The 21,813-nt window shown below is 46.3% G+C and overlaps 2 protein-coding genes across 45 annotated transcripts in view; one reads left to right on the top strand and one right to left on the bottom strand.

Moving 5' to 3' along the window:
• Window positions 1-11,843, bottom strand: part of MADD (MAP kinase activating death domain) — a 32,555-nt gene extending 20,712 nt beyond the window's left edge. For 23 of the 44 annotated variants that reach the window (XM_053448310.1, XM_053448333.1, XM_053448318.1 and 20 more), the window contains exons 1-11: window positions 11,735-11,843; window positions 8,882-9,031; window positions 7,910-8,473; window positions 3,038-3,341; window positions 2,778-2,909; window positions 2,473-2,586; window positions 2,314-2,394; window positions 1,684-1,740; window positions 1,014-1,186; window positions 670-905; window positions 436-592 (exon numbers count right to left, since the gene is read on the bottom strand). In XM_053448310.1, coding sequence (XP_053304285.1) covers window positions 436-592; window positions 670-905; window positions 1,014-1,186; window positions 1,684-1,740; window positions 2,314-2,394; window positions 2,473-2,586; window positions 2,778-2,909; window positions 3,038-3,341; window positions 7,910-8,473; window positions 8,882-8,943 — 1,880 coding nt within the window. In that variant the 5' untranslated portion in view covers window positions 8,944-9,031; window positions 11,735-11,843. The remainder of the gene's footprint in view (window positions 1-435; window positions 593-669; window positions 906-1,013; window positions 1,187-1,683; window positions 1,741-2,313; window positions 2,395-2,472; window positions 2,587-2,777; window positions 2,910-3,037; window positions 3,342-7,909; window positions 8,474-8,881; window positions 9,032-11,734) is intronic. The other 21 variants (XM_053448313.1, XM_053448338.1, XM_053448315.1 and 18 more) reach the window with 1 other exon arrangement.
• A 2,123-nt stretch (window positions 11,844-13,966) lies between these two features.
• ACP2 (acid phosphatase 2, lysosomal) lies at window positions 13,967-21,727 on the top strand. Its single transcript, XM_053448357.1, has 11 exons — window positions 13,967-14,157; window positions 15,813-15,908; window positions 16,012-16,098; window positions 17,392-17,544; window positions 17,634-17,732; window positions 17,844-17,933; window positions 18,090-18,222; window positions 18,690-18,772; window positions 19,029-19,135; window positions 19,482-19,657; window positions 19,968-21,727. Exons 1-11 carry the CDS (start codon window positions 14,038-14,040, stop codon window positions 20,102-20,104), a joined length of 1,281 nt encoding a protein of 426 aa, XP_053304332.1. The 5' UTR covers window positions 13,967-14,037; the 3' UTR covers window positions 20,105-21,727.
• The last annotated feature ends 86 nt before the right edge of the window (window positions 21,728-21,813 follow it).

Here is a 21,813-nt window from a genome sequence, read left to right as displayed (position 1 = left end):
TGTAGCCTGCGGCGAGGTGGGTTTTTAACACACATATTGTGTATTTTATTATGGTGACGCTATAGCTGATTTATTTTACATATAGAATTGTAAAATGCATTATAAGATTGCGTGGATAAGCGATAGACCATTGACTACTGTTAGCCTATCTGAACACTAAAAGGAATAACAAGTCCACCCGTTATTATACGATTGCAGACAGATAAGGAGGAGTTTTGCAAGAGTCCGTAAGAAGCATCTTAATCAGGAGAATAACAAATCTACATATAACTGAACCAAACATGGATTGATTCACATGCTGAAGTGCGGACCCCGAAGACCAACGGCTGATTGAAGGAATAAACCTCGGAAATAAAAAGAATCTAAGAAAGAAAATTATAAAACACACATGAGCCGTATAAAGAGTGGGGATAGGACAATAGGAATAGAAGGTACCTGTCATCTGTAGGTTCAGAGTCGCTGTCCTGCTCAACAGGGACACTTAGGGCATCGGCAAGCTGCGAGTTAGCATCGTAGACGCGGTAGTGTATAGGCTGGAGCTGGTGAGCATACCACTTAGGTTTATCACCAATCAGCGCCGGGTCAAACATGTCTGCAGAAGAAAGAACACAGATTAAAGATGGAGCCTAAAAAGAACAGTCTAACCAGCAGAAGGGAGGCTTCACTTACTGTTGTGGATCCTCTGAAAGGCAAAGTTGTTGGGGTTTAGCGACCATTCCCCAAAAAACTCCACAGCCTGCGTTTTGGAAAGTTTCTCGGAAAAGCCCGAAGCCTTGGGACGGGACGCAAGGAAGGAAGAGGACTGGAAAGCCACCACAGGGCGCGGGAAGAGGCGCAAAATTCGGGTGTGCTGCTGGAACCCGTGCAACATGTTCGGGGAGTTAAAGAAGCGTACCATGGCCACCCTGCAATGAGTGAGCGAGGGAGACGGATTTCACTTGCTAGTTAAAGAAAATATCCCTGTTATTTAGCCACAACAAACACTGTCTGCTTGCACCGCAGCTCCATCTCACCGTGTAGCTACGTCCACAGAATCCACATCGTTTCCGTATATAAGAGGGTTGAATTCTGTAGAAGGAGTGCCCTGCGCGTCGGCTGAAGCTCTGAGGAGTGAGGAATCTGTCCCTTCGTGGAATCGGTCCAGGTTAAGGATGGGCTGGGTATTCAGACTCATGCTGGCCAAGGCCTGGGTGAGGGATTTACAGAAGGTAATATTATTATTATTATTAATAATAATAATGGCTTATTAACAAAGCTCCATTTTAAAAGACCCTGTCAAATTACCTGATAACTTAATACACAATCACACAAATCTAAAGGAGTTAACAGGAAGGGGTAACTTAACGTTAAAAGATAGAAATGGTTTCTTATTGGTCAAAAACAACCTCTAGCCACTTTGGTTAGAAGAATGGGGAAAAAAACTGCATGAATTAAGGCAGATTCAAGGAAATATATATATATCTTCATTCACACACATATTCCATGGAATGGAATGCCCAAGCATGATGCATTCACACATAATATAATACTATACTATAGATGGCTAATAATACATCCATCATCCTGTGCAGAGACAGGCAACACAAAATGCAACATGGCAGACACACGGAGAGGCCATTGTGCATGTTTGCGAACTGGAAACCGGAACCGGAGACTTCAGAAACAAGAAGGAATGGCAGGAACCTTGTTATCGGAGGCGAGAAGACGCTGCTGCGTGATCACGGACATGCTGTGCAGACACTGAGAGGACGTCACATGACAACATCAGCGGCCAATCAGAGACAAGACGGACACACGAGCACAAAGACAGATGGGGGGAGAATAATTACCAATCACAGAGCAGAAGATGAATAAAACGAGAAAAGGTGATAGAAGGGGGAAAAAAAACTCAAAAGTTTAAATGACAGTAAAAGGCAATAAATAAAAGATAAAAAAAAAGAAAAATTTTAAGAATTGACAAATATAAAAATATATTTTTTTTTTTAGATGTGCGATTAGTTTCATGTATACATTGCATTTACGTAAGTCTTTTATATCATGAAAATAATGTTTTTTTTTAAATAAAAAAGGTACAAAGTAGCAGAAAAGGTACAAGAATAAAATATATTGTGAAATAATAATGAATATATACAAACCGCTACAGAAAGAAAGTGTGAATGATACACAGCGGAAGTAGAGAGTGTAGTAAGGCATCATGGGGGAAAGAAAAGTGGAATAAAGGGGGTGCCCTGTTTGAACCCCCAAGAACATGCAATGATGAAGTGAAGGGTCATACACTGGCACCCCCAAAATCATTCTCCACCGGACACTCACCTGTTTAAGGTGCTTCTTGAGTTCTGACGCCTCGGGTTCTGGCAGTAAGGGTAGCAGATCTGCGTTAGTAGGAGCGACAACCTGCCAGACAATTAAAAATAAAAGACATGTCAGCAACCGAGAGTGGGACATCAAGGTGGAGATGCTGGGAGTTCTCACCTTATTGGTATCCAGGTCCACCAACCACACATCATCCGGCATTTTAAAGTCCGATTTGTAGAGGAAGAAGCTAGCGGGAACTCCGATGATGTAAGGGGTGGGAGCCAAGAGCAGCTGCAAAACAGAAGAGTGAGACATTAATGTGTAGCTTTACAAGATCTAAAAGTGGAAATTATATGAAAGAAGTGGTCCTGCTTGACAAAAGTGAGAATATATAATAATCACAGCAGCTTAGACAAAGAGTAACCCAAAAGGCACGACCATACATTATTGGAAACCAGTCTCATGTAACCTGAACACCTTACCTGTTCAGCAGAAGCCATGCACGTGGGCAAGAGCGGAATGACGGGAAACATGTATTCTAACGGGTAAATCATGGATACAAATGCCATGACAGACATGGAGAGAGCATTGTAATCCCGGGACTGCATCACCACCTGTAACAAAATATCAACGTAAACCAGGGAACTTCTATCTGCATCTTCTATGTGCTTACTCTTCATGTAAAGAGCGTCATGACATTAAGGCCCTCACGTGGAGAACTAGATTGGTGCTCAGACTGTACCTTATGTTCCAGGAGAATACAGGAGAGGACCTGGAGACAGGCATCGACACCCAGGAGCTCCAGGGGTAAGTGCAGTGGGAAATCCACCAGGGAGAAACGTGATGGATCAGGAAGGGCAAATGTCAAGGGCGGCTGAAGCTCCAGAGGCAGGACTTCTACATCAACCCGCTTCTGTCCCGGGACGGGAATAGGAGAGCGCAGAAGACGGTAGATCCAGGCTTCGATTTCCCGTAGGTCATGAAGAACAACGCCGGATTTCTCTTCAAGCTGCAGAGATCCGGTGAAAATCCTCCACATGGTATCCCTGGGACAAAGACAAAAGGGCTTTATTGACCAAACAAGGCTCGGATTGTTACAGCGGGTGTTTCTTAGGGCCACCAGGTATCTGAACATTGACATCATCATCAACCACCTTCCCCGTTCCCACTACAAGTAGAAGAAGCGGACATAGGTAAAGAGGTAAGATGAGCCTCGTTGGATCAAATTCCACATATGTGCTGAAGGTCCCATAAACTGCACTAAAAGTTTCACGCATGTAACAGGGGTGGCCGAAGGACACGACAGCCGGCTGTTTACTTAGCGGCACGAGTAGCGCATTTTTCTTACCCGATAAGTATTTTATAGGCATATCATATGTTTACTTTGCGGCATTAACATTATTCCATCCCCCCTCTACCCAATTTCTCAATCCTTGATAACCTTTTCCTCAACCTGCACCCATCAGTACCGTAATAAAATAAAAATAAAAAAGTGCAATATTTAACCGGCACATTATTATATTTAATTAAATCTCCTAAAACAAATATGACATCCGATGTTGGTTTAACTTTTAGCCTGGCCCTTCCTAGATCGAAATGCTAGATTAAACAGTCAATCAGAAAGGTTAATATATAAATAATAGTCTTCTAAACAAATATTGAGACGATAAATACAATTTTTCCACAAAGGAAAAATCAATATGTCAAAGAATAGCCGCAGAGCCACCGGGACTGCTTTAATATGGAGCGAGCGCTGCCCGCCTCGGATGACAAAGACCTTTTTCAGTATACGTCTTAAACGCCGGGCATGAGGGGGCCCGTGTAAACCATGAGAATAGGTAAGTGGCATACCTGGCGTCTGCATGTATTAGCCGGGTACATGTTGGCATTTTTGTGTTTTATTTTGCTCGTTGTGCCGGGTACACTGCAGAGTTTTGGTCACTTTTTGTCTCCACAGGCTGCAGAAACGTTGTAAGTAAGACACAGCTGGAGGACATGTGCTTTCTCACCCTTTAAACTTCTGATCATGCTTTTTACCCAGACGCTCGCAGTTAGTAGTCATTTAGTACAATATGATGATACAGAGGCTTGTGATAGGCATGCTAAGCTGGCACAGCGGTCTCTCTTTCCTAATCGGTGATCAAAACAGCTTTCATGGCACAAGAATGATCTCGCGCTCTCTCTCTCTGGGCGTCTTAAATCCAAAGACTAACAGGAACGCAGAATATTGTACGTTACCCGAGGATTAACCCTATTCTTTATTATAGTGAAGACTGGAATTCTTGGGTGGATTCCGATCAATCTAAATGTATTTCAGCTCCTGGCACTAAAGAGACAATCATGCCCGATGGCAATGAGAGGGCACTCACTGGCTCCCCCTAGTGGCTGGGCTCAGGGTTGAACAAAGTGGTACCCCCCCCCCAACATGCAAGCCAACTAGTCAGGCTAATTAGTTGGTTCATGGAAAGGGGAGGGGTTTAGTTGCCATTGCATCAAAAAAATGATGTTATAGTATCATACACTGTATAGGAACAGATGAGCTCATATCGCTATAAAGCTTCTCTAATATTAGTTATTGTTTTATGTAGCGCCATCCTATGCCAACGCGCTGTACAATTAATATAATTAACCAATTGTTGGTTATTGGCAGCTTGAGCTAAAGCACACACGCTTTTTGGGGTGAAAAATCTTTTGGGGTGTAGCATTAGTTGAAATTATGAGGGGGCTCTGGAGGACGGACGGAAGCCTAAAGGTTTAATACAGAGCAATGAAGGTGCTGGGACAATATGGCACCTTCTGCTCATTGGAAAAAAAGGACAACTTGATTACTGTTCTGCTTCATGTCAACAGAATAGGTTTTATAAGGTAGGACAGCGACTGAAGAACAAGGAAGAACCTTGGAGAAGTGTTGGCCTTCAAGCAATAAATCAATTGCAAAGGAGGAGGAGGATTTGTATCGGCTGAGGGTTATAATGGGTTGCAAAGAAGTTTACGTCCCGGCTAATGATAAATAAACCGAGACAGTTCCGTTAATAGTATTGACTGTTTCACTGGCTCTGAACGCTGGCCCACGGACGGGAGCATGGAAGGTCAAGCAGCATCTTCTCATCATTCAACACAGCAAGTCCACCTGTCGAGATGCTTATCGGATAGAAATGGGTCGTGAAATTCTGTAACGATGTTTTATTGACCGCCTGGAAAACATGATTGTGGCCCTTGAGGGCCTTGTTGGGCATTTCCTTTCAAAGTAGCCAAGAAGGAGGGTGTAAAGGATAGAGGCTAGTAGGTGTCCCTCTACTATGTATCCCAAAAGTCCCTAATAAACAACATCACCAACCACGGGGAGCTACACACTGGAGACTTAATACATGGACAGAATAAGGAGCTTCATAGGGGTCAGGCTGGGAGACTAATATGATAAAGGGTTAATATCCAGCCATTCCAGGGATTTTTCTACCTACTAATAGTAGTAAAAGGAGATTGGATCCATACTTACATATAATGTCATTACTGATTTAATGTCACTATTCTAAAAAAGGTGATAAACCAAGATGGGAGAAGAAATAGAAATAATGGTATTTGTTGAACTGGCATTGGGGGTAGCGTTGCCTGTGGGGAGGGATAATTGAATGTTTAGATGCTAAGCAGACTATTATCCCAAACAGATGTACGCGTTGTTCTCTGTGCGGCATAATAAAGTCTGGTCTCCACATAATCCCCCCATCCCCTCCAGGCTCCGTCACCAACAGGTGTTATCAGCCGGGGCAATTTCCGTGAATATAATGGGACGGAGCCTGCGTGACGCACTCGTACACATCCCACGACGGTTTAGAAAGTCACCCACGCTCTCCCTCGGAACACATAAGAGGGTGTTATAGGTTTTGTTTTTCCCGTTGGATAGAGTTGACATCGGCCAAGGCAGCTGTCATCGTAGCACGCCATGCTGGCACGGAAAGCGCTAGTTATTTACCTATCTTGAGAGCAGATCACACTTTTGATAACGACATAAGGATTTGGGGCAAATAAATACATTTTTTTAATTAATTCTATAGTGGTTTGAAGAAGGACGTTCCACAACGAGCATTCTGGGTACTCTCAGAAAGCGGCCGAAGCTTCAAGCAGACCGGACGGACTATTTAGTAGCGATAGGATAACAGCCGGACCCGAAGCAATGAATGACACGTTGATTTATTACCCGAGTGCCGGGTATTTCTCCATCGATTAAACCAAACATAGAACCCGCATCTCCAAAACGCAGACAAACGAAGCCGGGGGGGGTTAAGTTAATGCAAGGATCGCTGCTGGTTGTCTGCCTCTGAATAGTAATTAATATGACTTAAATCTTTCTCTTCTCCGTAATGAATTCCGGTTATCTCCCTAAACCCAGCGGCCATCGTTGGCTGTAAAGACGTGAAAGAAAAAAAAATAGATTGCACGGCACCTTGAGATTTGGCAGGTGACCCAATGGGTACAAAAGCCTTTCTTTTGTTAAAAACGGCTCATATTAGCGATAGGACTGAGTAGGCATTATGTGAGGCTATAAGACTATACAATCAATAAGACAGTTATATTTGACGCAATATTAAACATCTTTATGGAGGGGCAGACGTGATATGAGCTGTAAGAACTTCAATAACTCAGAAATATGCTTTTTTCCCCCTATTTGAGGCTAATATAAAACAATCAGAGAGCACGTCGTCGGGATGTGGCTGTAATATGATTCATTGCGTTTCTAAAGATAGATACAGACAGATGTACCGGCTGTCCGCAGCGCACCTACTCGCTGAATGCACGCTTCCCTTGGCAACTACGGAATATCTTATTACGCTCTGCAAATAAAATAATAATGTCCTTGGACGTCATTCTCACGCTTTCCACGGCCCCGCCGAGCAGAATGACAGCGTTTCTTGCGTGGGAAGAGTAGAAACAGCCAAAGTCCACCCGACGGCGGCCGACGGAACAGCTGTCAGCGCGGCCCACAGAAACGGTGCGTGCCGACAACTCCAAATGAACGCTATCATTCTCTAAACACGCGTGGCCCCAGTCACCAAGTTATTAACAGATTCAAACCCCGACAGTCCTGGCACTTTGACCTCGAGCGAAACATTACAGCGATCTGCAGTCTTCTGAATCAGATGAATCAGATGATCCCAGCAGAACCTTATAGATGCTGAACGGTCATCCCCACCACCCTTGGCCGTGTCACTGGTAGCCAACGAGTAGATCTGTAATACTAGTGGGACTACAACTCCCATGGTCAGCTGACTACAACTCCCATGGGTCAGCTGACTACAAATCCCAAGGTCAGCTGGCTGCTCATTCTAGACCCTGACAATAACACTCTTTATTCCCGAGAAGAGATAAAAAAAATCTACCGTCACACCCTCCCAAATTACGTTTCAACTCAGCTTCCCAAATAACCCAATTCGAGTCACACGCCACAGCAGGCGGCCATAACTAAAAGTGATTCTTGATTGTCTATGGGAAAGGTGAGGAGGTTAAACAACAATGTAACAGCTCATGAGTTTCCACCTTAAAACAGCCATCAACGTACCGAGCAGTTTTGTTTTCTCACCGAACAGAGATGTCCAGTGCCCTCCATGGCTGGTCTTACCTTTGGACGCCTTTGGTCATCCCAGCTTTCTTACTAATCATCCTCTCGCTGCAGCAGTCAACCAGCCGTTTCAGGGTGTACAAGCACTCGCGGAACGTGGAGAAGAAGGGATAGTTGCTGATTATACACAGTGAGGTAAGTGTGCTGTTCCGGGATCGCTGGACCCCTTTGGAAAGACGTTTCCCGCGGGGGGAATGATTGACATCGGGAGTAGACTCGGCACTCGGGGCCTGCAGCGAGTGTCCTCCGTCAGAGCCTTCAGACCCGTTTTCTGGTGCCGGTTTGGGAAGCTTGCGGCTCTTGTCCTTCGGGGCGCGTTTCTGGAAGGAGCGGTAGAAGTTGACGCAGATTCCATAGCGGACAACTCCGCTGTCCTTATCTGTGAGCGTGAAGACAAACGAAGTGTCATCCCGGAGGCTCATCCGTTTCTGCCGAACGCTCAGGCATCCTTCCGGCTGGCAGAAAAACACAACATCCGGGGGCAAGGGAAACTCGGGGTGATCCTCAAGAGGGTAACGTCTCAAGAGCTCCGGTGTTTGAGCAACACTGTCACTGCTTGGTTGCCTGGCAGAGAAGAAAGACGGTATTTGAACATCATTCACGAGAGAGAAAAGAGACAAGGCGAAGAGTGACACACGTTGCTTATTATATGGCAGACACATGAGGGATGACACCGCGCATGACAGACAAACTAGGGGTGAAAGTGGGGTGCGTGTGACAGATTGGGGGGGCATATGAAACCCACATTATGCATATCAGACCGGGGTTAAAATGATACACAGGAATGAAGAAGGGGCAAAGGGAATCATCCATTAGCAAAGAAAGGCGAAGACAGGAGACACGGACTGTAGAGCGCCAGAAGAACCATGCCTCGCACAACAGACACGGACTGTAGTTTAACCAAAGGAGGAACGCTCAGGGAGCAGGGGTTCCGAAATAGAAGTGGTTCACGCAAACAACTAAGGGGGGTACCTGGCACCGACGATCACAAGGTAATCCAGCAAACGGGGACACGGCTTCTTCTTCTGCCCCATGATTCGCTTTTCTTATTTGATCATCTCAAGGAGCCGTTTGCTTAATTGCCCACTCCTGACCAATCAAAACACATCAGCAGAACGTAACCTAAAAGAAAAAGTAAAGTAAGTCAAGGTTTATACCAAACACCGAAAAGGCAGGGGGGGTAGGGAGAAAGAGACAACGACATTAATCCATACCCCCCTGACAGGTTCTGCCCCCTCCCCAGACAAGTCACCAATTCAATGGATGAGGTTCCCCCGATCCTTCCCACCCATGGGCACCTTATCCAGCTTCTCCTCCCCAGACGCAGCCATCATTACCGACGCACGGTCCTCTCCCCATCTGGCCCTCACGCCAAGAAATCGGCCCCGAATTCCCGTCTCCCCCAGATGAGCAATCATCTCTATCGGCCTCTCTCCACCCTCACTTCTATCCCGCCCTCCTTTATATGTTCTGGTTATCGCTGTATCTTTGGCCAGCTTCCCGCACGCACAGCAGAGTCTCTCTCCTGCTCTGCTTTGACTTTCTGCATGCCTCTCCCCTCTCTCCACTACCGCACACGCAGCAGATCCCACAAAAAAAAAAAAAAAAAACCCACGGAGTATATATCTTTTTTAAAGCTTGTAAACAAAATAATAAAAAATGCGTATTTTATAAAAGGTCCCCTGCGTTGCTTACGCTGTTCACGTGCGCCGGCGGTGAATTCCCCTCCGGAGATTAAAAAGCACCTGCCTCCTCTTTACACACCTCCATTTACAAACAGACAGGAATGCTCTGTGTTTATTCACGACTCCCGAGGCAGGGTTATGAAGTCATCGCCTACAAACGCGGTCGCAAGACCAAGGGGGTATTAGGACCCACGGGGGGCATGACATTTTGCGCCAGCGGGTGGCGGATTGCGGGTGGCAAATTGCCGACGCGCTTACGCTAATGCCCCTCACCTCCTGCGGAGGTCTGAAATCCTGAGTGGGGAGGGGCAGTAAAAGGAGACACGGGGATAAACAGGTCAGGCGGAGGAAGCATTGTAAAGAAAAGAATGCGGCGGTGACAGGCGGAAGGACCTGCAAAATGAAGAATGGTGTATACGGCCCCCGGGTTTAAAGGGATCCTAAAGACTCCGCGAGAGGATATGCTGTCCCTTAAAGGGCAGCACCAGGGTGGGGGAAGGGGGCAGATTAACATCTCGGTGTAGGGAAGGCCTGTGGAATGACTTACAGCACTGTTGTTTAATATATCGTTGAGCAGCACCCAGAGAGGGGGCAATAAATGCATGTGGGGTACATAATAAGTGGTGTGAAAAGACGTGCCGCTGGGAAAGTGTAAAGCAGCCATCCAGTAATTATAAGACTGAGGACGCAGTGACCGCAAGGGTGACGCCGGTAACGATGGACCGGTTGGTAGGAAGAGGTTCTGTTGTCACAAGAGGGGGATTGCTAGCAGTACAGCGGCAAAACGCAGTGACAGGAGGGGGGGGTCTGGAGACGCAGTGACAGGAGGGGGGGTCTGGAGGCGCAGTGACAGGAGGGAAGGGGGGGTCTGGAGGCGCAGTGACAGGAAGAAAGGGGGGGCCTGGAGGTGCAGTGACAGGAGGGAAGGGGGGGCCTGGAGGTGCAGTGACAGGAGGGAAGGGGGGGCCTGGAGGTGCAGTGACAGGAGGGAAGGGGGGGCCTGGAGGTGCAGTGACAGGAGGGAAGGGGGGGCCTGGAGGTGCAGTGACAGGAGGGAAGGGGGGCCCTGGAGGTGCAGTGACAGGAGGGAAGGGGGGCCCTGGAGGTGCAGTGACAGGAGGGAAGGGGGGGCCTGGAGGTGCAGTGACAGGAGGGAAGGGGGGGTCTGGAGGTGCAGTGACAGGAGGGAAGGGGGGGTCTGGAGGTGCAGTGACAGGAGGGAAGAAGGGGCCTGGAGGTGCAGTGACAGGAGGGAAGGGGGGGCCTGGAGGTGCAGTGACAGGAGGGAAGGGGGGGCCTGGAGGTGCAATGACAGGAGGGAAGGGGGGGCCTGGAGGTGCAGTGACAGGAGGGAAGGGGGGGCCTGGAGGTGCAGTGACAGGAGGGAAGGGGGGGCCTGGAGGTGCAGTGACAGGAGGGAAGGGGGGGCCTGGAGGTGCAGTGACAGGAGGTGGGGGGGCTGGAGGTGCAGTGACAGGAGGTGGGGGGGGCTGGAGGTGCAGTTACAGGAGGTAGGGGGGGCTGGAGGTGCAGTGACAGGAGGTAGCGGGGCTGGAGGTGCAGTGACAGGAGGTAGGGGGGGCTGGAGGTGCAGTGACAGGAGGTGGGGGGGCTGGAGGTGCAGTGACAGGAGGCAGGGGGGGGGGCTGGAGGTGCAGTGACAGGAGGTAGGGGGGCTGGAGGTGCAGTGACAGGAGGTAGGGGGGCTGGAGGTGCAGTGACAGGAGGTAGGGGGGCTGGAGGTGCAGTGACAGGAGGTAGGGGGGCTGGAGGTGCAGTGACAGGAGGTAGGGGGGCTGGAGGTGCAGTGACAGGAGGTAGGGGGGGCTGGAGGTGAAGTGACAGGAGGTAGGGGGGCTGGAGGTGCAGTGACAGGAGGTAGGGGGGGCTGGAGGTGCAGTGACAGGAGGTAGGGGGGGGGCTGGAGGTGGATAAAAATAATCCAGAGGATTTGTAACGGTGACAACAAAAGGACCCAGTGACAGGGAGCGACTTAACCATAATGGGGATGCTGCGATGCGGTCACTGTCTTAAAGTGACAGTATAAGGATGTCGGGGATGCAATGACAGGAGGCAGGGGATATGACAGTGGCGGGAGACACCGAGCCCGACTTGCGGGGATGCCGCACTAAGCACTCACCTGCTGGCCGGATACGTCTCTGTGCCCCGCGGTGTCCGGGGTTTATCGCTGCCGCTCAGTGCCGCAGTCAGTCCAGGGCCTTACTCGTGTGAACCCGCACAAGGCCACCCCCACCTCACGGAGACGCGCACCAGCTCATGCACGCGCCTGCACCTTCCACCGTTACGCAGCGAGCTCCGTGCGTCATGACGTCTCCAGGTTACTGCAAATGGATGCCTGAGGCAGCATATAGAAGGAGACGGCTAAGCCTCCCCTGCCGAGGTCTAATGGATGGTTAGATGTTTTAGTGTCACCATATAATGGCGGGCTACACTCACCTCACACCGAGAGGGACATAACCTGTCACTTAGCAACCTTCTTACCTCCCAAAAGCTGCAGTGACCATAGAGGGGCACTTCTTCTGTTTTAGAGGGTGTGGTCGAAGGCGTGACTGTGGGCGTGGCTCTGTCAAGATCATCAATGGCTTTGTGCCCCATGGACAGCTGTTTAAGTCATTAAGCCGTTTAGATGAGTAATGTGCGTTTCTTCTACCTATTAACCCTCTGCCTGCTGTGGCTAAACACACTGACTTTTATGGCAGCAGCACACTTGGAGATACCTTCCAAGTGTCCCTCTTCAGGAGACACATTCCCTCTAAATCCGCTAACCTTCCCTGATGCCCCTCTTTACTAGGGGCTCAGAATTTTTGGGTAGGAGGGTATCACAGACAGCCCTAAAATCCCCAATAATGTAAATAGAAACAGCAGGAAATTAAATTGTGTGAATAAAATACATTATTCTTCATCTAAGCGCCTCACTATCTAGAGGGCACAAAGTCACATAAAAAGACTTGTAAAGCCACACCCCCTAAAATAAAAGACTCCCATTGGCTGTTTGCAATGTTGGCCAGTGAGTATGCTGCGATAGATTCTGAGATTCGAGAAAAAAAGTGACAACAGGGGAGGAAAAGGGACAGTTTTTGACAGATGAAAAGCACCATCTGCGAAGCTCGTGTATCATGACATTTGATAATATGAAAGAGTAGAGCGAGTGTGTCGGCCATGATTTCTGGGATGTATACAATCAGTTACCACTCGTGGTCACTTTATGTGCGATCCGTAAGCAGGAGACGGCTGGCAACCACCAGGAAAACAAAGCAAACCATCCCATTGGATAAATCCGTAATGTATTGTTCTATATTGTCACGGAACATATTGTATTGTATGATATAACTACATTGGTTATTAGAAATAAATTCAATAAAAAAAATATATTGTTCTATATTGTTATGTTACGTAAAGTTGTGTTATTTGTGAATCTGGTTTGTGTTTTATGGTTTCCTTGTTGTGCGTCCACCGACTATGTTTGGAATTATAGTAGGCATGCGGTAAATTAATCACGTGGCCTTAATAGTTTTACGCTATGTTCCTAAACACAATTAAATATACGTACACAATAATTAAAAAACATATATATATATATATATCCACACACACATACACAACATTTACATTCATGTATCCTGCATAGGTAGAACTACTTTGTAAGAATGATCCTTCACATATATAATTGATGTTATGTACATTTCTCGGGTGTTTTGGGCGGATTATGTGTGTGGGAGTTACTCACATTAGTGAATACTGTATAGCGCACTCTATAATTTACTTTATGCCACCAACTGCCCTTTCTTTTCACGGTGGATTTGCAATCTGCTGTCTACGCATTTGTTGGGCGAGCGTGAAATCTCCCGGCCCGCGTATAATTATACGCTATCCAACTTTTTTAAACATTTAAAGCCAAATGGCTTGGGGACCCAGCAGTAACACTAGGGAATCTGTCACGAGCTACCCTAAACATGTTTAACTGAATTGACAAAATTTTGAGATTTGTGGGATAAATGAGCTCCGTATATTTTTCTAGGAATTGGTCTTTTGGTAAAATGTAATAGTTAATCCCCTTAGCTACTGAAATACATATTATTATGGAGATTTAGCCAAAGCGAATATTCATGAATATCTACACAATAAATCATTTATTAAAACATGGTGGTTTTTAAGACACTGAACCAGCCTCTAGGGACAGTGCGAGAACTAATTGCCGCCATGTTTCTACACCCTACTGATGCCTGTGTCTGGCTTCTACTAGTTAGACGAAGCGGCCATGTTGGTACGCCCACAGCGAATCCTCCAATCACCACTGACTTAGTAGCTTCACTATCACCTTCTCCCTCCCTTACTTGTGTAACAAGTAAATCGTTCCTCTCGGGACTCGGGAGTTGCGGATCAGCACAAGGAGTTCCGGGGCCGGGCAGTTGTTTTTAAATCATGGCGACCGGACGGTGCCCGAGCTCCGGCTCCCCGCTGAGGATAATACCAGTGCTGCTGGGACTGGTTCTTGTCACGGCTCCGCTCGCCCAGGCCAGGCAGCTCCGTTTCGTTACCTTGGTGAGTGAGCGCGTGCGTCCCCCCTGTGCGTGACGTCATATTACTTGCTGGGGGAATGCCGCAGCCATCATTAGTCTTGTATGAGGGACCCGGAAGTGAGAGGGAAACACAGGTGCCAGGCAGGGTATTAAAGGGAAATGCATCATAGTTATGTCTGAGTGATTAGGGAAAGGACATGCACGTAATGACTGGGTGGGAGAGACCCTCATTATGAGGCGGCTGGTGGCATTTGCGTTATTGTTAATATTAAATTAATTGCCAGTAATCCTGGTTTAGTATTTTTTTGTCCGTGATTTTTGTTATAAAAGTAACATAGTGTGTTTTTTCGCGAGCCGTGTGTATTCAAGGCGTTGCACAAAGCAGAGCGATCAATGGTTGCCTTCAATGGTTATTAAAACAATACATCCTGCAGGGTTACATTTAACTGCAGGGTTACGTTTGAGACAAAGGGACCGTATGATCATGTATATATGTGCAAACATATACCACAAACCGCTCGATCTTAACTTGCCTGCAGTATACTCTCGATCGTGTGAGACCTTGGTGCCAAAATTCCCCCCAGGCCCCCCAACAGCTAGTCTGTGCCATCATTGCCCCCACACAACTGACCTGTGCCTTCTTTACCCCCCCTTCCAACATGCAACGTATGTAAACACACATACAAAAATTACACACATTCATACTCACACATCCATGCTCACACGTACACGCGATCACTCATCCATGCTCACACGCACACAGACAAGTACAAATCCATACTCAAACACGCACATATATATAAAGACATACATCCCTTCTCCCTCCCGCCCCCGCTTACCTTTCACCGCTCCTACGTTTTGCTGTCTGGGTTTCGCCGCTGGGTCATGTGGCGTTGCGTGACCCCAATAGGCTCCGGTGCCGGTTCAAAATAGTTTAGAAAGGGCCCTTCTGAGTGAGAGATCTCCATTTATTTTGTGTTATCTGGCGATTGTCCAAGGGACCAAGTAAAAGGGACGGTGGTCTTATCTGTAGAGCAACCAATGCAAGTGTCCAGTAAGCCGGGCCATTCCACTGGTTGCTACGGCGATAAGACAACATTTCAAACTTTTTATACGTAACCCACAGAGCCAAAGTGGACAAACACCATAGATTGAAATATAGACTACATATAGACTGATTGCAACAAGATGTCGACATCGCTCTTCTACGGTGTCCTACTAGTTCCTTTTTTCTCGTGCGTACCAGCTTACATAACTGCAGCCTTTCCAAAGTGAAACAGATCGCTTATTAAGTGTCCTCTTGCAGAGTGGGTATTTGATAATAATGACATCACCACTAGGTCATTTCCAGAGATGACCTATTAGGGTGCATCACATGACATCGCATGGCTTTGCATTGAGAGTTCATAAGTCCGTCTTCATGCCGAATGGAGGCCGGATCTGATTTACGTCATTAAAATAGGGCCTGATATGTAGTATTTTTATGGTAACTGTTTATAATTTATTGTAACTTTATCACAAACGCACTTGAATCATTTATTTCTAACGATGTGCATCATAAGTCCGTCGCAAGTGCTTCAGAGTCCTATCGGGTATGAAATAATCGCGTCTTTAATCGATGAGTGATCATGTGTTGCTTCTAGTCCGACTTCTGAGAACTTTCTGTCTCTGCTCCAGGTTTATCGACATGGCGATCGATCTCCAGTGAAGACTTACCCCAACGATGCGCATCGAGAGAGCGCCTGGCCCCAGGGCTTCGGTCAGCTCACACAGGTCAGATGTTCGTTCCAGTCGTAGTTTCTTCCCATGCCATATTTTTGACCCTTGTCCACAGTTTTGTTCTTCCCCGGTATGAACCATGTTCCTCTGTTTTCAGATTGGGATGAGGCAGCACTGGGATCTGGGACAGGAGCTGAGGCATCGTTACAAAGGATTCCTTAATGAGTCTTACAGCAGACACGAGGTGAGACGTCCCACCCAACCCTCCGTAATTATCATGCAGAGAGACCTTGCGGAAAACACGTTACTAGTTACATAGCTGATGAGTAGGACTTGATAGCAATTAATATATATATATAATGTGTGTGCAAATCCATAAAACTATTATCCGTTTGGAACAGATTCAGTGAATGGTCGGCTCGAAGCTATCACTATCCCTTTAAACCTACTCCATTGTTGCACAAGATCCAACGAGGTCATTTTCAGTTGATCGGGATTCCGATCGCATTATTTCAGCTTCTATCACAGAAGCTCACGGTCTGTTTAGTCTTCTTAACAGCCGACCAGACCCGGAGAAAAGCAGAGAGGTTTATTTCTTTACAATAAATCTTAATTCTAATCTCCAGTGGTTTAGCGTGTTTTGATTGGCTTCACGTCAGCTTTTGTCAACCCGATCTCGAACAGTTTTTTTATGTTTTATGACCATGGATCTTTATTCCCATCCCCCAACCAGCAATGATATCAGTCTGCGTATTAAGGCAGGGACATTAAATGGCGCCTGGTCTAGAAATCAGATTAATTCCCGTAGAGGCTGAGGAAATCACCAGTGTCTTGTGAGCTAACCCGTTACTCCGGTTATACCGGTAGTCCTGGGACTACTTTTGGAGCACCTAGTCTTGGGAAAGCATTCATCCATTGCGTACTATCGGGTGCTCAATCCAATAGCCGGTGTTTTCGCTGTCAACAAATCCACCCTATAAAAAGACCAGGAACTCCCATGGTGCTTCTTGCCAAGTCAACTCTTATAACGTTTTTTTTTGGTATTTTTAATGTTTTATGCAGACTTTTTCTATGAGGAATACTCTGCAGAGTCCCTGTGCCTCCCCTTTAGTTGCATTAGCGTGTCTAACAATGGTATGAACGGGGCTCTGCCGGTCTAATTCCCTGCCTCCAGTGCATGCCCCCACTGCCTGCGCATGTACGATACGCAGATCTTTTGGCCGACCGTCGAATAATATGTTATTCACTGTTCCTTGAAAAAAGATGCAAATTGATCTTCACTGAGCAAAACAGGCTTCATAGTCGGTTACTCTTTAGATGTTTGTGATACCATTTAGTGGACTGACACACCGGATAAGGTGATCTCTGAGATGTTTAAACCTTATGTTGCTCTTCGGCTTGTTCTTTAAACATATCGACCGCCGAAAGGAATCGCAGCCTTCTGAAGTAACCCAAGACTTTGCGTTTCTCTTTCTGTGTATGTTGCTTGAATTTTGTCACTTTGTCAGCTACCACAATGTCAGATACGTTCCTTCAGATTTACGTACGGAGCACGGACATTGACCGTACCCTGATGAGCGCAGAAGCCAACCTTGCCGGTCTGTACCCTCCGGCGGGTTCCCAAGTGTTCAACCCCAACATATCGTGGCAGCCGATCCCTGTGGACACCGTGCCGGATTCTCGGGACCGGGTAAGTAGGAAGACACGATAAAGGAGTAATCATATTGGGAAATCAGCACCTGGTATTGTCCTAACGTCATTATGTGGTATTTGTTTTAGCTTCTGAAGTATCCTATTCTTCCCTGCCCCAAGTACCTACAGCTGCAAGAGGAAACCCGTCACTCCTCGGAGTACATCAAAAAAACCAAAGACAACTTAGTGAGTAATGCCCTAAATGCGGCCGTCCCCAAATAGCACTGATTTATCATTACAGATTTCACATTCCCTCTGCCGCTTTGCAGCCTCATTGACCCCTCTCTTGTCTCACAGGAGTTTCTCCAGATGGTGGCGAACGAAACTGGATTATCTGACTGCTCCCTGGAATCCGTCTGGTCCATCTCCGACATCCTATTCTGTGAGGTGGGTGCAAAAAGAGGGGCCGAGCTGGTTTTATAATTAATGAGTACAAGCATGCATGGGTTAGTGCCTGACATTTTACATCACATGTGATCATTAGTCGGTATAGTTCTGTAACGCTACAATTAAACATTTTTTTCCCTACCATCTTTGATTTAGAAAACGCACAACATGTCTCTCCCGTCCTGGGCGACCCCCGAGGTCCGGGCTCGGCTCAGCGACTTAAAGGATTTCAGCTTTAGATTTCTCTTTGGGATCCACAAGCAGGTCCAGAAGGCTCGTCTACAGGGAGGTAAGCAGGGAAATGGAGTTTATTATTGCTTTTCTGAGACGCGCATGATTGTGATGGACAGATGAAATGGCCCTCAACAGTTACATCACCCCTGCATTTCTGATAAGAGCGTAAAACACCCCAGAGGTGCCCTTTTGGACCTTTTGCACATAATCTCTGATAATTCTCTTTGACCCATACATGTCTCCCACATGTATTCCAATAATAATCATCTCTTGCCATAGACCTTCTGAAACGCCAGAGATCAAACATCTTGTTTAAACCCATAAGGCCACTCATTCCCATGGGGCTCCCTGTTGCTTTTGGCATGACCGTCTATCACTGTACCCTTTAGATTATCGATCTGCTTTCGGTATCACACACCTGCAAGGTTTTAAATTAGAAGCGTGGTATTAGGAGTACAGTGTAGGGGGTTGAGTTGGATTGTGTAGTAAACCGACGCCGTGTCTCTCTCTCTCTCTGTGTAGGTGTTTTGGTGCATCAGATCCTGAAGAACATGGCGGCCGCACACAACACGTCCAACGAACTCAAACTCATCGCATACTCTGCAGTAGGTGTCCGTACAGGAGAGCTTAAATTTATCGAGGGTGGCAGTTAGCATACAATCCTTTCTACTGGTCACGCTGCAACCCGTCAGATTAAACAATCACCCGTAAACGTATTTAATGAATACAGCTGGTCATGGTGTAAAAACACTGCTTAACTTGCAGATCTCAACCTGAGTTTATAGATAAGAATAATCAGTATATATATATTTTATAGTAAGTGATCATACTGAGCCTGGTACCTGTCGCTCTTTGTCGCAGCACGACACCACGGTGGGAGCTCTGCAGATGGCACTGGACGTATACAACGGCAAGCAGGCCCCTTACGCCTCCTGCCATATCTTTGAACTGTTTGAGGAGGGTCCTGGGTACGTACCTTTCCTAATTACGCCTGCAGCTACAAAGCTTATGATTTTATGAAGCCGAATGAAACTGCAGCTCTCAAGCCAACTCTCTCTTTAATAAATAAACCCAATGTGTCTAATTTTTTTTTGGCTTCTTCCAAATTTTACTTGGCATTAGTTGTCGTATCCCGTTGTTGGTCCCCTCTCTGCTGACCACAATGTTTGGTGATCCTCACCTACACCCTCTTATTCCTGGTCAACCCGTCTCACTTCGTTCCTCAGTCCCATTCATCTCATCACCTTCCACTCCATGTATCTCAGGAGAACTTTCCTTCACGTCAGCCTTCTTTTTGGTCTTTCTTCATCTCAGGAACTTCACGGTGGAGATGTATTTTAGGAACGAGAGTGGAAATCCGCCGTACCCTTTGACGCTCCCTGGATGTGACCACACTTGCCCCTTCCAGGATTTCCAGCGTTTGCTGCAGCCCGTGATCGCAGAAAACTGGGAGAAAGAGTGTCAGATTGGTGATACTACCAGCGACACAAGTGAGTAGACAAATATACCAATACTGACATAATCCTTCACGCAACAAAACATCCGACTTTTATATACAGAATTAGAACACAATTTAGTTCTATTGTATTTGATAGTTGAAGGGTCAGTTACCCCTATGGCTGGAATCAGGAGTGAACCCAACACAAGCTGGCACATTAGCTTTCTAGAAGCATTCTGTAGCACATAAGCCTTTGAATTAATTGTGCAGTAGTGTCAAAAAATAAAAAACATGGTCCCTTTAATAGTATCCAGCTTCCATGTTTGGCCATCCCTGATGAATTCTTTGTCTCGTCCACACAGGGGTTATCATAGGCCTGGTCGCTTGTGGATGTATCCTGCTCCTCCTCGTGGCCCTGCTCCTCACCGTCCTTTTGCGTCAGAAGTCCCAGCCTGCTGGCTACCATCACGTCTCGGATGCCTTGGAAGAACAGACCTAAACGTTCACAAGGTTTCATCGTCCTAGGATCGTCTCTCTGTGTTTTTAGATGTCGTCGATGCTGGTGGCGACCACCAACAGGAAACAAATGGAGTTTTTTTTAACTATGATTTTAATGTCTTTTTATGCTCGGGATCAACCAGACACGTGGGAAATTTTAACGTTCATTCAGGAAACACATTGGCAACACAACAATGCAATATTTCCGAGATGGAATCAAACTTCACATAGATAGTACAGAATCCATTGCAAACCAGGATACCGGATCACTTGCAGTAACCAATCGGATACCCTTTGTTTTTACGGACTTGGCCTATTCAGTCGTTTCCATACGGACATCGAAACGCAGATCTGATTTTCAAGGAAAATCACGGATAACTGAAACCTTAGCCCTCCTGGATGAAAGACACCAAACAAAAAAAAAAAGCCAGCGTGAATCACTAGAGTTGTGTCAAAGCAGAAGAAGTGGAGCCAGAGGACAAAATTTTAGTTCTAGTTAAATATGGGATGGGATTATAAAGCATCGGTGGAGGATCAAAGCACGTAAATAACAGATCTACAACGCGACTCTACCTGTGAAGGATCCGTTATCTGTTTTATGATTTCTTTCGGTTATTGCTTTAGTAAATCGTACGTGTTTATACAACTTCTGCATAGTGGTGGATTGTAGAACTTTCTGTTTAATGATGGGCTGGACCCCAAAAGCAAATCCGTTCAGACGCTGTAAGCCCTCGCCGCAGAGGGAGCTGTCCAGTTAAATGCTAAAGCCATTTTCAGCTTCGTTAATTAAGACCAGTTTAACCATATTCTCAATTACCAGCTTCGGCTTTGTTTTTGGCAGAGGCGGCCAACAGGTAGAACCCTCACTGCTGCTGAACTATCATAATACTTTACCAGCATTCTAGGAATTGTTGTGGATCATGGTTTAGTGAGTGGATCCCTGTATGTTGGACTTTTTTCCTTAATTATAGTTTTTTCGGTAACAGAGCAAGCTAGGGATTGTCATCACGGAATACATTGCACTTGATTTTCTCTCTTCCCTTAAAGCGAGAAGAAACAGCTAACAAAGCAGGAGTTTAATGCCACGTGAAGTATTGTTATATGCTGCAGTAGCCTCAAGTTGCATTTAAAAAGATCAAGAATATAACAAAGCCCTTTGGTAAGGCGTCCAGGGAACAATCAGCTGGGAGATTTAAAAAGCTGGTCGTTGTTCCTATCGATATAGAGTAGATGGCTCTGCATTATACTTCATGGAAACAAACTGAGCCTAATTTACCCTATGTAATCTTTCCTGCCAATGTCTTTAATATGGACAGTTGCAATCTTGTATGGAATACGAACTGGGGTACTAAAACACTAAGGGGGGGTGGTAGACACATTCTTTGGCAGGCATCAGGTAATTTAATACTTCTAATGTGGTATATTAGCTGTAAAGCTTCCTCCGTCCTTTTGTATTGGAGCGCAAACAAAGCAAAGAAGACTGGTCGTTGTAGTTTGACGGGGCCTTTCCATCACTACAGTTAAGCTGGTGGACTGTTATTTGCACAATGATTTTACCATTTTTGTTTTAATTGTATTCAAATCAGTCTCTTACGAAATAAAAGCTGGGATAAATCAGAAATAACTTTTTTTTTTTTGTACACATTACTGCCGCAGACCATGTGAGGTCAGCGGAGGTGAAAATCAGAAAGTCGGGGTAGCTGTCATATT

The sequence above is a fragment of the Spea bombifrons genome, chromosome 10 (genome assembly GCF_027358695.1).
Source record: "Spea bombifrons isolate aSpeBom1 chromosome 10, aSpeBom1.2.pri, whole genome shotgun sequence".
Classification (NCBI taxonomy): Eukaryota; Metazoa; Chordata; class Amphibia; order Anura; family Pelobatidae; genus Spea; species Spea bombifrons.
This window is presented reverse-complemented; position numbering and strand designations above follow the sequence as displayed.

Excerpts from the sequence above, each read along its gene's own strand:
- ACP2 (XM_053448357.1), top strand. The coding sequence starts at position 14,038 with ATGGCGACCGGACGGTGCCCGAGCTCCGGCTCCCCGCTGAGGATAATA. Across the intron at positions 14,158-15,812 it reads AGCTCCGTTTCGTTACCTTG|GTTTATCGACATGGCGATCG; the intron begins GTGAGTGAGCGC and ends TCTCTGCTCCAG. Across the intron at positions 18,773-19,028 it reads AACTCATCGCATACTCTGCA|CACGACACCACGGTGGGAGC; the intron begins GTAGGTGTCCGT and ends TCTTTGTCGCAG.